At 40.5% G+C, this 12,852-nt stretch overlaps 1 protein-coding gene across 1 annotated transcript in view; it reads left to right on the forward strand.

Annotated features, from left to right (window-relative positions):
• Positions 1-12,602, forward strand: part of KIAA1549L (KIAA1549 like) — a 144,722-nt gene extending 132,120 nt beyond the window's left edge. Inside the window, exons 20-21 of the mRNA XM_036765125.1 lie at positions 3,910-4,061; positions 12,321-12,602. Coding sequence (XP_036621020.1) covers positions 3,910-4,061; positions 12,321-12,602 — 434 coding nt within the window. The remainder of the gene's footprint in view (positions 1-3,909; positions 4,062-12,320) is intronic.
• Positions 12,603-12,852: the final 250 nt, after the last annotated feature.

Raw genomic sequence — 12,852 nt, forward strand, 5'->3', positions numbered from 1 at the left:
AAGTGACCCTGTGAAAGGAATGTAGCAAAGAGACATTGTGAAGGAGAAACTAGAAGAGCTGGTGATTCATTGGACATATGGGGCAAGAGTGAAGAGTTGAGGGCAACCCCAAGGTTTGAAGATGTGGTGGCTGAGAGGATGACAGTGCCTTTGGTAGTAATAGAAAAGTTAGACAAAGGGGTGGTTATGGGGGAATCCCAAGATACAGAGTTGGAAGAGACATCAGAAGCCACCTACTCCCATCTCCTTGTTTTACCGATAAGGACACGAAGGGTCAAGGAGGTCTGAGGACTTACCCAAGGTCAAACAGAAGTGGTAGAACTGGGATGTTAACCCTGGTCTTCTGATTCCAAGCTGGATGTACTTTAAAGACGTCCCCTTTGGGGAAAATGGTTCTCCTCGTATATTAGGCTTGCAAAATACACCCACACACACAGAAAAGAGCACAAACCAGTCACAGATGAGAATACTTATTGAGCGCCTACTGTATACGAACTGCTAAATTAGGCAGTTGTGGAAAAAAATTCATTAAAACACATGAAACAGAGTAACAGGAATGAGTGTAAATTAAACCAACTAAGCCCTGTCTTTTTAAGACTTGTCTTTTCTTCTGCCTTGTGGATGAACTGGTGTATCTTAAAGAATCTTAATTCTTTCCCTCCCAAGTTTCTCCACTCTGGTCCATTCTCTGCATAGTCTCCAATGTTAATTTCCTACAGCAAGAGTCTTATCCCTACTCAGTAAACTCCAGTGACTCCCTATTCCCTTCAGGATCAAACACCAAGTCCTCTGGCCTTTAAACTGTGGATATTTGTTGCTTAGGAACCACAGGATAAGCCACCAAATGGCCTTTTTGAAGTTTACATATATATAGTTTTGACTGTATAAAATATATATCATTTTGAAGTTTATATAGAAGCTTTATACATATACACATATGTGCATATATGTATATATATGTATATATAACATATATAATGAAGGGAGGGGCCTCAATCTAGAAGTAGTTGATATAAAAGCAAAAGATGCCAATAAACCTCATTTTAAAAAATGAAAAATAAATGGACAAGAATATCAGCAGAAAGAATTGTATTTTTTAAAATTGATGGCCCTGCCATATTTTCAAATGTTTTATAAATTAGTCATTCCAAAAACATCTGGTATTTAACAAAATATTTTAAATAGACCATCAGACCAGAATAGGAAAAAAATCTAAGGAAGGAGCATAGACCATAGAAGAGTTCAGCCTTTGTTAAATTTAAGAATATAAAATATCATTTTAAAAAATCAACACTATTCAATATAGATTAGTGATAGAATTCAGTAATGGTATGGCAAAAAATGCATTTAGGTCTACATCTCACCACATATGCTTCATTGACTTAATTGGATCAAAATTTGAAAAAAAATTTTAATTGAATTTTTAAAAAAATTTTTAAAATTTCAAACATGGACCTCTGTTCAAATCCTTTCTCTGATGCTTATTACTTCTGTGACTTTGGGTTTAAACGTTAAACCTCCCAAAACAGAAAAGGGAATAAATAATATATTTATCTCAGTTGAGGAGAGGACAGGAGGTTTGCCTATTGAGCAAATAAAAGAAATGACTGGAGACAAAACTGATAGATTTAACTAATAAAATAATTTTATGAGATTGAAAAGCAGTTTTCAACTTTTTCTTTAAGAGCATAGATTAAGGGAAAAAAATCTTCATGGTAGCTCTCTATGATCTATGATTTGTGATCTTCTCAAAATTGATGTTTCCTTTAGCCATACAGACCATAACCAGTCCTTCCCTGACAGTTTATGCTGGTCTATTAGATAAGAAAATCAATAAATATTTGTTAGCACCTACTATGTTCCAGGCACTGCTAAGTGCTAGATAATATTGCAATAATATTTTCAAAGTACTTAGCACCATGCCTGGCACATAGTAGGTGCTTATTAAGTGCTTGTTTATTTAATAAATAATAAATGCTTGCTCCTCCCATCCTGTGGGACTCTCAGTGGTAAATGTATCTGATAATCAACCAAGAAGCATTTATTAGGTATTTGCTGTGCACCAGGAAATGGGGATACCCTCAAAGCACTTACATTCTAAGCATTAGGACCCAGTATCTAAATAAAATCTAACTACCAAATTTATTTTTTTATTTAATTAACTTTTTTTTTAATTTCCCCCAGTTACATGTAAAAACAATTTTAAACATTCGTTTTTAAAACTTTGAGTTCCAAATTCTCTCCCTTCCTCCCTCCCCACGCCCTCATCGAGAAGGCATACAGTTTGATATAGGTTATATACGTGTCTAACTACCAAATTTAGAATAGCTAAGTGGCCCAGTGGACAGAGCATTGGGCCTGGAGTTGAGAAGACCAGAGTTCGAATTCAATTTCAGTTTCTTATTAACTATGCGACCCTGGGCAAGTCACTTAATCTCAGCTTCAATTTCTTCCTCTATAAAGTGGGCCTTATAATATCCCCTGCCTCCCAGGATTGTGGCAAGGATCAAATAAGAAAATATTTGTCCAGCGCTTAGCATAGCACCTAGCATATAGTAGGTACTGTATAAATGTTAGCTGTCATCATCATCATCATCATTAAATTTCTAAGGAACTGATACAAATTGATGAGTGATATTCATTCTGCAATAGAAATACCTTTCAAGGGTATGAATGGAATAGTTTTGAAGAGAAAACCCAAATTGATAGTAACCCTAAATGACCCTGGGCATACATAGGAGTTACAAAACTGACCATAGTTCTTGATCCAATGATCTCACTATATGCCCTATAAGACTACGCCATACAAATGATGAGAAGGAAAAAAGGTCTGTTTGTGTGAAAATACTTCTACTCACTTTGTCTAGGAAGATTGGTAACAATTTGCATGTCCAGCCATTGAGGAGCAGCTGAATAAATGGTACCCTAAACATTTCCTCAGCTGTAAAAGAAGGTTGGATAAAATTTGCCCTTTCCAGTTACAGATCCTATGATTCAGTGAGCAAATGAAGAGTATGAAGAATACAAAACAATGTGGGAAGATTCATACAAAGTGATGCAGAGAGAAGACTGTAGACAAAGGAAGAGTGGTGTGATGTAGAGTGTTGGGTTCTGCATCAAAAGATGTGGGTTGAAATTCTGGCTCTGTTTACTTACTAGTATTGTAACCTTGAGCAAATCGCTCCTCTTCTCTGGGACTCTTTGACGTGCTCTGTCAAATGAGGGGGTGAGACTAGATGTCAGGGAGCTCAGAGTCCCTCTGGCCTCAATGGTCCCTTCAACTCTAGATCCTATGGTCCTATGAAGTACTACAACATACATATGACTATCTAAAAGAAATAAACACAAACAATAACAAAAGAACTTTTTAAGTAAAAATGCAGAAAAGAGGTCAGAAGTGGCCAGACAGAGACCAAATTATTGTTGTTATTTTGTGGAGGGGTGTTTTATTAAGAACTGAGATTTCTTTAGTATAAAGAACTCTACCAATGCAGATCAGCGCCCCCTTTACAATTTAGTCTTAGAAAGTTATCTAGGGTATTTAGGGGTTAAGTGACAGAGCCAATACATGACAGAGGCAACACTTGAATCCTAGTCTTCCTGACTCCTAGGCTAACTCTCCAACCACTATATCCTGCTGCCTCTTTTTTATTTTATTAACGTCTATGTTTTCCTTTTCTTTTAATAAAAATATAAATAATTTAGATTTTATGCTTTTGTTCCACATTCTTTTTGTCTTAGCTGAGACCATTAAATTTATAATCACTTTGGTGACAAATTGCCAGTTGACCTAAGCTTTTCAGAAACAGGTGGTGCCCAAAGGCAAGGTCGCCGCTGTTATATTATTATTTGTGGAAAATAATGGAATATTCTAGACAGTCCACCCCTAATCCCTCTGCTCTGTGGCAGGAAGCACCGTTCCAGCTGTGTTTGCCATTCCAGCTGCAAACAGACCCGGATTCACTGGCTACTTCATCCCTACACCACCCTCATCCTACCGGAACCAGGCCTGGATGTCCTATGCAGGAGAGAACGAGTTACCAGGGCAGTGGGCAGATTCTGTAAGAACTTCCTTTTGTCTATCGTAAAACTGTATCAGCTTTCTATTCCATACTCTTGGAGAGATAATTCCAAGTCCAGCACTCTATACACCCAGCTTCCTCATAGGATACTATATTATGGTAGAATTACAGTATGATAGTAGTACCAGGGATTTTGTAAGTTATCAAATAAAATAAATATAAAATATAGCATAAGTAATCATAAATAAAATAATAACAAATAAAATGTAAAGTGTTTTGCAAATCTTAGAAAATACTAGATTAATGTAAGTGATGATGAAGAAGAAGGAGAAGGGAGAAAGGAGGAGGAGGAGGATAAAGAGCAGGAGGAGGAGGATGATAAAGAACAGAAGGAGAAGAGGTACATAAAGCAGGTTGCTCCTATGCCAAAGTTCATAAACCGCTACCCTTTTTTGTGTTCTTATGTCTGTTTCTCAGAATTTTGCTCTCTTCTTCTTCCTATCAGCATTTACTTATTATAGTTCTCAGTGCACCATTCATCTACATGCCCCACTTCTAAGCAAACTTGTTAAATTTGTTTCTAAAATAAAAGTAAATAGGCACTGAGTGAGGACCAGAGGGCCGGCCCTGTGAGTAAAATATATAAGCTTTGCATTATTTTACCACTCAGAGGCTTTTTAAATGTACCTCCTAGATCTCAACTGCATCCTACATGGTTGAGATCACCAGATAAATTAAATCTCCAATATTGTTGTTGGAAGTAAGCCAAAATCATCCTGCATTGCCCTCTCAGCAAGTTTTATACTCATGGATTTTCTTAGTTCAGTGCCCAGTTGTCTATCTGTGGGCCTTTTACACATGTCCTCATCAGAGCTGTCCAGATCTTCATTATCTGTTTTCTAAGGGCAGGAACATAGCTTACTTAATGTGGTTAGTTAATCAACCAACAAATATTTATTGAGCACCTGCTACATGCCAGACACTATACCGGGCACTGGGGATACAAGTACAAAGAATGAAACAATCCTTCCTTCAAGGAGTTTGCGTTATTTTTAAAAAATTAATTACTTTTTAAATGAAAATTCTCCTTCTTTCTCCCCCACTGCCCTCTCCAATGAGAAACCAAGAGAAACAAAAAGCTCTGTGCAAAACAAACATACACACGCATATTTTAATATAGTGTGTACGTACATACACACATGTCTATACGTACATACATACACACATACACACATACATGCATGATATACACATACGTGGATACATCTCAGTCTGCATTCTGAGTCCATCAGCCACTTTCTCAGGCAGTGGGTCACATACTTTATCATGAGTCCTCTGGAACTGTGGTTTGTTATTGGACTGATCAGCATCCCTAAGTTTTTCAAAGTTGTTTGTACTTACAATATCATTCTTGTTATATAAATTGTTCTCCTGATTCTCCTCATTTCACTCTGTATGCCTTCATACAAGTTGTTTCTGGTATCTCTGACTAAAGCAACTTATATTCTAATGAGAGAGACCACACATGTATAGAAGTACCTATAGAACAAATACGTAGCCCACAGAGTATGGTATTTAACATCATATTTATACACTCTTTCTCTCTTTGGGTTAACACCCTATATCATTAAGGCAGAATTCATGACTTCAAAGATAACCATGAATATGCCTGAATGGTCCAGAATCGCAGGATATAAGGAATTCTCTAAGTAGAAGGCAGAGGATTTAAAGCATTTATTGAAACTCAAAAGTAGCAGACCCATGGACCAGTGTCCCCAATTCAACATCCTGGCAAGAACCTTCCAAAACCAGTATGCCCATCTCACAATAGTGACCAGGAGGCCACAGGAAAACATTATGGCAGCAAGCCAAGCCATACTGATGCTTCCCCTCTTAGTGCCAGGGCCCTCCAGCAAGAAGACCACCCACTGGCCTCCAGCCCCTGCTCAGCACTCTCCGGTCTCCACAAGGGTCAGTCCTGCTTTTTTGTAGCACCTGCCACCATCACCACCACTTCCACTTGCAATCTCCAAGCTGTGTTCCAGCTAGCTGACTGCTTCCTCTCTCCTTTAGCTCTTAACTGCTCTCACTGACTGACTCACCAACTGCCTCTTAGCTCTGCTCCAACCATTCAGCAAGCTCCTCCCGCCACAGGCTTCATGTCATCACGTGGACCAGAATTCAGGCTCCTACCATTGGCTCCAGTCCTAGCCACTCCTCCCAGGACCCTGAGAGCCCTGCACCCGAAGCCCACTCAAATGGATGGGAAAGATCTTCCCATTCACTGATTGCCTTTACATACCCACAGCCCTTTACACTGTTGTGTTTTGGGGGAAAGGTTTGTCTTTCTACAGGGGGCAGGAGTGGGGGGAGGCTGGTTATGGATGCCTTGTTGATACAAGTCATTCTCAGGATCCTAGAAGTAACCTTCATATTACCTTCATACATTCAACCCTTCATAACCTGCACTCACTACTAAAGCTCCTGAGCCCCCATTGGTGTGCTTGCCATTTACACTGGTCAGTCATAGAGATACCATTCACTCTTTCCCCACTCTAAACCATGCCATCAACTCTTGAGCATGAAACCTATACTAAATGAGGAGGCAAAAGCAAAAAATCAGTCATAACATATACTAAATAAAAGGCAAAAATCAGGCATGATCAAAATATAACAGTATAGCTATATACCTGGATCACACTTTCACCAATACATACAGTATCCAATACAGTACAGAGTGGACACAAACTTACAGAAACTTAGAAGTGAGGCATATGAGTAGGGAAACTCATAAACCTTGGGTACCTCACTTCTCTGATCTGCATACCCAAATGCCTGGTCTCTTCAGAGAACAGCCTTCACCACAAATTACCTTTTGGGCAAAGCTGCTTTCTTTGCTACTCTTGGATTACTTAAGCTATATATCTTTTATCTAATATCAACCTTAAACCTGGTCTTTGTGGAGCTTCTCAGGTCTGCTCCCTTGGCTAAGTACTTTCAGTGAAAAGCAGTTCCCTTTAATCCTGGGGTTAGTAGAGCTACTCAGATCTTGATCTTTATTAGCTTTACGGAGTTTCCCCTTTCTCTCTCAAGCTATAAACAGCACTAGAGAGCAAGGTGGTCTTTTCCCCAGCCAATTCTTCACCTATAGCAGGGAATTCTCCTTTCTTCCAATCCACCTTTCCAAACTGTAGAACATTTTTTCAATCAGATCAGCTCCCCTCATCAACAGCAGAGCTGTCTGCTGGGCTCAGCCTCTATCAGCATCTCAGTACCATAAGCTTCTGTGTTCTGTCGTCTGTGTGTAAGCAATTTTTCTTGCTGACTTCTGTTCTCTTTGCTATACTCGATGCCTTCAGTCTAGGATGCCTTATATTCTGATATGGTTTCTGATATAGCTCTTTAATGCCTCAAATCAGGGCCTCCTCATGAGATGTGACCCATCTTTTATTTATGTTTATTATTTCACATTTATCCTGTATATACTTGCTTTGTATATATCTGTTTACATGTTGTCTCCTCCCATTAGATTATGAGTTCCTTGAGGGCAAGGACTGTCTTTTGCCTCTTTTTGTACTCTCATCTCTTAGCACAGTTCCTGGTACGTGGTAGATACTTAGGAAATGTTTCAACTTTGTGATATCTAAATGGCAGGCATGATTAGCCACATTTGAAGCATGACAAAGGCTGAGCCCTAGGGAATTTAAGCAATTTGCCCAAGATCATACAACTGGTGAGTTGTACAGCCAAGATTCAAATCCAAATCTTTTGATTTCAAGTCCAGAGGTCTTTCCACTGAACTTGTGAAGATAGATATTACCATCCCATTCTGTCTGATGGAATGTATAACATGATGCTGAATCCTGAGAGTTCAAGCTGAGACATCTGGGTGCTCAGCCCCATCGGACCAAGACCAGCTTTGGGCCAGGGGAGGAGCAAGGATGCTCCTCTGTCCCAAAAAGGTCAACAGTGAGTCAGCCAAAAGGGGTTAGTTCAACAGGGCCAGCAGCAAAGGGACATATCTTTTCAACTTGGTGGGTGAGAATGCAGGACTCCCACAGCATCCTGACTTCTGGCCGGTAGAACCGACAGGAATGGGCTGGCCCAGAAGGTGATAAGGTCCATTTCACTAGAGACGTTTAAGCAAATGCTGGGTGACCACATCAGGCATGTTAGAGGGGGAATTCAGTTTTTTTTTGCATGGGTTAGACTAGTTCCCCAACAACACTGAAATTCTGTGAGTCTGTGATCCAGAGATGGGGATTAAAAATTAAAATCAAAAGCCAATGAGACAGGAAACAGTGGGTCAAGAGTAGGGGTCTGGGGCAGCTGCTATCATACTCAGGCCAAGGACCCTGGGAACTGTTTACTCTGGGGTGAAGGGAACTAAGCCTTCCTCTCCTACCACTGCTGCCCTCTGCTGTGAATACTGCTGCTAGCTGACCTCATTTTCCTAAAATGGAACTTCTCTTTCTCCTCCTTTTCCTCACATCCCTGCTTCTGTCCATGGTACCACCATGCACCCTCCCCCAGGATGGAGACCTAAGGATCTATCTTTGATTCTACCCTTCCCCTCACCTCTCTTGTGTCATCTGTCGCTTCCTCTGTAAAATAATAATACATAATAATACCTAACATTTGTACAGCATTTACCATGTGCCAGGCACTGTGCTTTACAATTATTATTTCATTTGATCCTCACAACGGCCCTAGGAAGTGGTGCTATTATTACCCCCCTTTTACAGATGAGGAAACTGAGGCACACAGAGGTTAAGCAACTTGCCCAGGGTCACACAGCGAGTAAGTGTCTGAGGCTGGATCTGAACTCAGGTCTTCCTGACTCCAGGTCTGGCACTCTATTCATAGCTCCACCTAGCTTCTCAATAATGGGGATAATAATAGCACCTACATTGCAGGAAGAGTTGTTGTGAAAGTGTTATCTAAAGCATTTGGCAAACCTTAAAGCACTGTATAAATGCTAGCTATGATTATTGCTGTTCACTGTTATTAGTATTATAGCGGATCACCGGCCAAGACCTGACAGCTCCCATCCCACAACGTCTGTCCTATCTGGCCCCCACTCTCTATTCCTAGCTTAGACCTCCATGACCACCTGCCTAAGCGATTCCAGTCTCCTTCAGAGTGAATGCCCCACCTCCTCCTTCTCCTCCCTCCGATGCAACCTTCATATCTCTGCGAAACAAACCTTTTCTACAGACCACAACAGCAATAAAATAGTCCACATTTAGATGGTATTTTCGGATTTATAAAGTACTTCACCCATCAGAATGTAAATGCCCTCCTTACAAGCAGAGACACTACCATCCTTTGCTTATCTATCCTCAGTGCCTAGCATAGTGCTTGGCACCTGGTAGATGCCCAATGCTTATTGATCAGTTGGTCTATAACAATAATGGTGCACATTTATATGTATTTGCAAAGCTCCTAGTGGCATGATAGCTGCATACAGATGTCCATTGCTGAATAACGACAGCATACTTTTGTGTTGAGAGCCAGACCCTATGGAAAGCGCCAGCTTCATCCTTTTGATTGGCTGAATCCACCACTCTGGGTTTGTCCTTCTCCAGCTGAAAATGAGCCAGTGTCCTTTTTCATTGTTTTTAATTAAGTGGAAGATGATTATTCTAGTTTAAGAAGGCTCTTTCCTGAAGCACAATTACCACATCCAATTACCTAGTGAACAGTGCCTATTAGCAGTGCAGCTTCTAGCAAGTTGGTTTTTTTTTTTAATTTTCTGTCTAAGCTACTGTGTGTAGTGTAAAAAAAAAGTAAATGAGGCCAGGTCACAACTGAAGATTTATTAGACACCGTGGTTGTATTTACGCATCCAAGTATCTGGTGACCAACCCAGGCCATCATGTGGATATTTGGTCTACATGCAGCCAATGACCAGCTGTTCCAGGTGGATTCGACTTGTCTTTTTGAGCATCTGCTGTATGTTGGGTGCTGAGGAAGCCACAGAGAAAAAGAAAGCATTTTCTCTGTCCTCACAACATTTCCAGTCTAGCTGAAGAGATGAGACATTCAATTCCATTCAAGTTAGCAAGCGTTAAATACCTCCTATGTACTAGGCAAGAGATATGGTCAGCAAGCATTAAATACCTACTATGTACCAACCAAGAGACACGGTAGCACGGTGGGTAGAGAACTGGACTCAGAATCAAGGTGACCTGGGTTCAAGAAGCACTTCTGACACCTACCGGCTGTATGACCCTGGGCAGGTCATCTAACTTCTCACTGACCCCAGGCATTCTCTCTAAGAATACCTGTTGCAGTAGCTGATCTACTAGGCAGTTCCTTATACCCATGAAACCACATGTCTGGAACAAAAATAAAAGAGAAAGAGAGAGGATAAAGATAATGAAAACCAGAATGAAATAGTCCCTGCCCTCAAGGAGGTTACATTCTACTGAGAGAAAGCAGCATGTACACAAACATAAAAACATAGACTATGCATAAAGTAAATAGAAAGTGATTTGGGGGGAAGAGGGGAGTCCTCAACATTGGAGAATCAGAAGCATCACTATCGTACAAGTTATCAATGACTACGTTGTACACGAAGAGATCACCACAGATAGACCAAATTCTAAACAGTTGAAAAACTAGCAAGGGCCCCAAAGAACAACTCACAAAACATAACTCCTCCTTCACGACAGAAAGACAGGAGAGAACCAGGATGTGATAGACTAGTATAGGCATCATCCCACGTGGCCACTGTATTGGATATTTTTGCTTAATTGTTTCTTTAAATTGTTGTTATAAGGGAGGATTCAACCTGGAAGTGGGGGTCTTGTTTTGGTTTGATTTTTCTTCACAAATGACAGGGATGTAAATAGAATAGGCATCGATGAAACATGTTTAACGGTTTCAAAAAACAAACAAACCCTAGAATACCAAATAGTGATAATAGCGAACATATAAGATAGAATTTTAAGGTTTGTGTCATCTCGTTTGATCTTCACAACGACCCTGGGAGGTGTTATTATTGTACCCACTTTGCAGAGGAGAAAATTGAGGCAGACCAACATGAAGAGATTTGCCTTTCCAGCCGCTACTGGAAAATCATGATAGTGAGCTAGAGGCAAAGAGCATTCCAGGTAGAGCGAAGAACCGTGAGCAAAGGCATGGAGGTGGGATATTTCTAAAGATTCAGCTGGTGTATGACAAATCAGAAGACCCAGTCTCAAGGACGCTATAGAAGCTGTCTTTTAAAATTAAATCACTGGGCCATCAAGGTATCCTATCTCCAGTCATGGTCTCAGGCTATTTATTACAAAGGAAGAGGGGAAGATCCTTCACATGCTTCCTAACGTCCAACTCGCCTCACAGGGTTGTTGAAGTCATTAGTCTGGGGCTGTATGAAAGAGGACTAGACTCGGGTCTTGGAAACCTTGTTCAAATCCGAGCTTTGTCACTTACTAAGTACATGGTCGTATGAGCATTTAAGTACTCTGAGACTTAGTTTTCTCAACTATAAAACCACAAAGCACAGAATAGTACTTTTGCCAGCTTAAGTAGATAGACATTGAGTTGTTTTATCCTTCTTCCCTGTCCTACCCTCATATACAGCTTAGAACACGTCCAATGTTTAATGAATTTTTGCCTAATTGAATTGAATTCCATTTACCACATGATATTTACTAAGGCAGGGAAATCTGCAAGCTCTTTGAATTGAATTCAGAACTGTGTGCCTTGCAAAACGCTACAATGGCATAAAGAATTAATTACATTAATTAATTACATCCAGGGCAGTGATTTATTTGGCAATATGTGCAGTTGCAAAACAAACCAGGTCCGAGGCTCTCCATAGCCAAGAACCCAGAAGCTTCATTTCTCATAGTTAACATACAATTTGAAGGAAGAGAAAAATAGTATTGTAGGTATTGTGACACCTGGTTTCTTATTGTTGAAAGTGGGGTCTGGAGACACTGAGGTGAGAGGGAGGGGGATTAGTTTTGTGACATTCCTTAAGTTGGGTGATCTTTGTAAGGGGGGAGTAACCTTGTGACTTAAAATCAGGCGACTTAAAAGCAGCTGAAACTTAGCTTCACAAAAAAATGGTGGATAAAAGCAAAATGGAAAGACTTATGATCATTTTTAATATAACAAGAGACTACATTTTACAAATATTCTCCATACAAGCTTAATTTAAAATAACTGAGAAATCCGGTTAAACAACCTATTTCCAGATCACATTTGTTCATTTAGATTTCTCTGGGTATAAAAATGCACCTTGGTAACATCTTCTCCTGCTCTCTCATCTGACCTTTCCTCTAGGTTCCACTTCCAGGTTACATAGAGGCATATCCTCGGTCACGCTACCAACAGACATCCCCCTCAAGACTCCCTCGGCAGTATAGCCAGCCCACCAACATGCACCCAAGTCTGGAACAGGCCCCCATGGCCTCCACAGCAGCGTCTCAGCAGAGCCTGGCAGAGAACGATACTTCTGATGCTCCGCTGACCAACATTTCCACAGCAGCCCTGGTGAAGGCTATTCGGGAAGAGGTTGCTAAGCTGGCCAAGAAACAAACAGATATGTTTGAATTCCAGGTCTAACACTTAGGAGCTCTCCACTCTTGTAGCCATTGTACTCCAAGCCACGAAGCCTACAAAGAGACAAGGAAACATGTCTTCTGTTTGTTTGGTGGGTCTTGGGAGAGGGGGTGGATTTCTTCCTGACCCACCACTTCCTGGAAATTTGAACCCTGGAGTTTCCGCTAAATGGTGTAACTCCTTGAATAGCAAAACTCTTGACCTGTCCATTTGGCTGGCCAGTCAAGGTTGTCTTGGCTGGTAACTGTGTTTG

This window comes from Trichosurus vulpecula, chromosome 6 (assembly GCF_011100635.1).
Source record: "Trichosurus vulpecula isolate mTriVul1 chromosome 6, mTriVul1.pri, whole genome shotgun sequence".
NCBI classification, from domain to species: Eukaryota; Metazoa; Chordata; class Mammalia; order Diprotodontia; family Phalangeridae; genus Trichosurus; species Trichosurus vulpecula.